Source organism: Myotis brandtii, unplaced genomic scaffold (genome assembly GCF_000412655.1).
Source record: "Myotis brandtii unplaced genomic scaffold, ASM41265v1 scaffold236, whole genome shotgun sequence".
Lineage (NCBI taxonomy): Eukaryota > Metazoa > Chordata > Mammalia > Chiroptera > Vespertilionidae > Myotis > Myotis brandtii.
The window spans coordinates 982089-983064 of NW_005358901.1; the positions used below are offsets into that span (position 1 = coordinate 982089).

A 976-nucleotide genomic window follows, 5' to 3' on the forward strand; every position below is an offset into this window, starting at 1 on the left:
TGGCTTGGGTCGTGGGCTTCGTGGGCTCCGTAGGCTCGGGGGACCCCTCGCCCGGTGAGTGGGGTGGCCGGAAAAGGCGGGTGGGGTGGACCACCCACGTGGGCCTGCCCGGAATGCGGATGGGGGAATGTTGGGGGTCGTAGCAGCGGCTGCAGCTGGGAGGTGGAGGGCGATGACCAGAGGCCGCTGCAGATTGAATCCGGGAGGGCTTGGGGCTCCCCCTCCCCCAGCCCCAAAGGGCCTGAAAGAGGGTAATCAGGAGGTCAGAGCAGATGTGACTCTCACAATTATGATTAATAGTAGTCACAAGGACTGATATTTATTGAGCGCTTAGTGTCTACCTCTTGCCTCCCTGAATCCATATAACAGTCCAATGGTGTGGGAACTCATCATGACTGTTTTCCAGATGGGGGAAACTGAGGTATGGAATCACACAGTTTGTCAGTGGCAGAGCCAGAACTGGAACCCGTACTATCTGGGTCCTGACACCTCAGAGAGGCAGGGCTAGGTGGCCGGACCCAGGACCTCCAGCAGGGGCTTCAGGTTTTCCCTGCGTCTGGCTTAGACAGAGGGGTCATTAGAACATCCTACCTGCCACTCATCGGGAGAGCCACTCTTGGTCTGTTTCCCGTTTTATGAGCACCAGGTGCTGACTTCCCAGAGTTGGTCCCCGGCGGCACTCAGGACAGCACCTGGGAACCAGTGAGCTCTCTGGGATGGGGGCCATGGCTATTCCTACCCCCATTTAAGGGTGAAGAAACTGAGGCCATCTACCCCCCCACCCCCCCATACCCAGCAGCTCCACCCAGCCCTGCACGGAGGGAAGGGAGGGAGAGTGGAGCCCCCTCCCCGAAGGCCATGTCCCCGGGGAGACAGTGAGCTCATGCAAAGGGAATGTTCCCAACTTGGAGTGAGTAAGAGGCAGTCCAGGCGATGGGGGGGGGGGGGGGGGCAGGAGCCCAAGGAGAGGGGGGTG

The 976-nt window shown here is 60.1% G+C and overlaps 1 protein-coding gene across 1 annotated transcript in view; it reads left to right on the forward strand.

Moving 5' to 3' along the window:
• Positions 1 to 5: 5 nt before the first annotated feature.
• Positions 6 to 976, forward strand: part of FSTL3 (follistatin-like 3 (secreted glycoprotein)) — a gene marked incomplete at its 5' end in the record, with an annotated part of 6198 nt that continues 5227 nt past the window's right edge. Inside the window, one exon of the mRNA XM_014540055.1 lies at positions 6 to 54. Coding sequence (XP_014395541.1) covers positions 6 to 54 — 49 coding nt within the window. The remainder of the gene's footprint in view (positions 55 to 976) is intronic.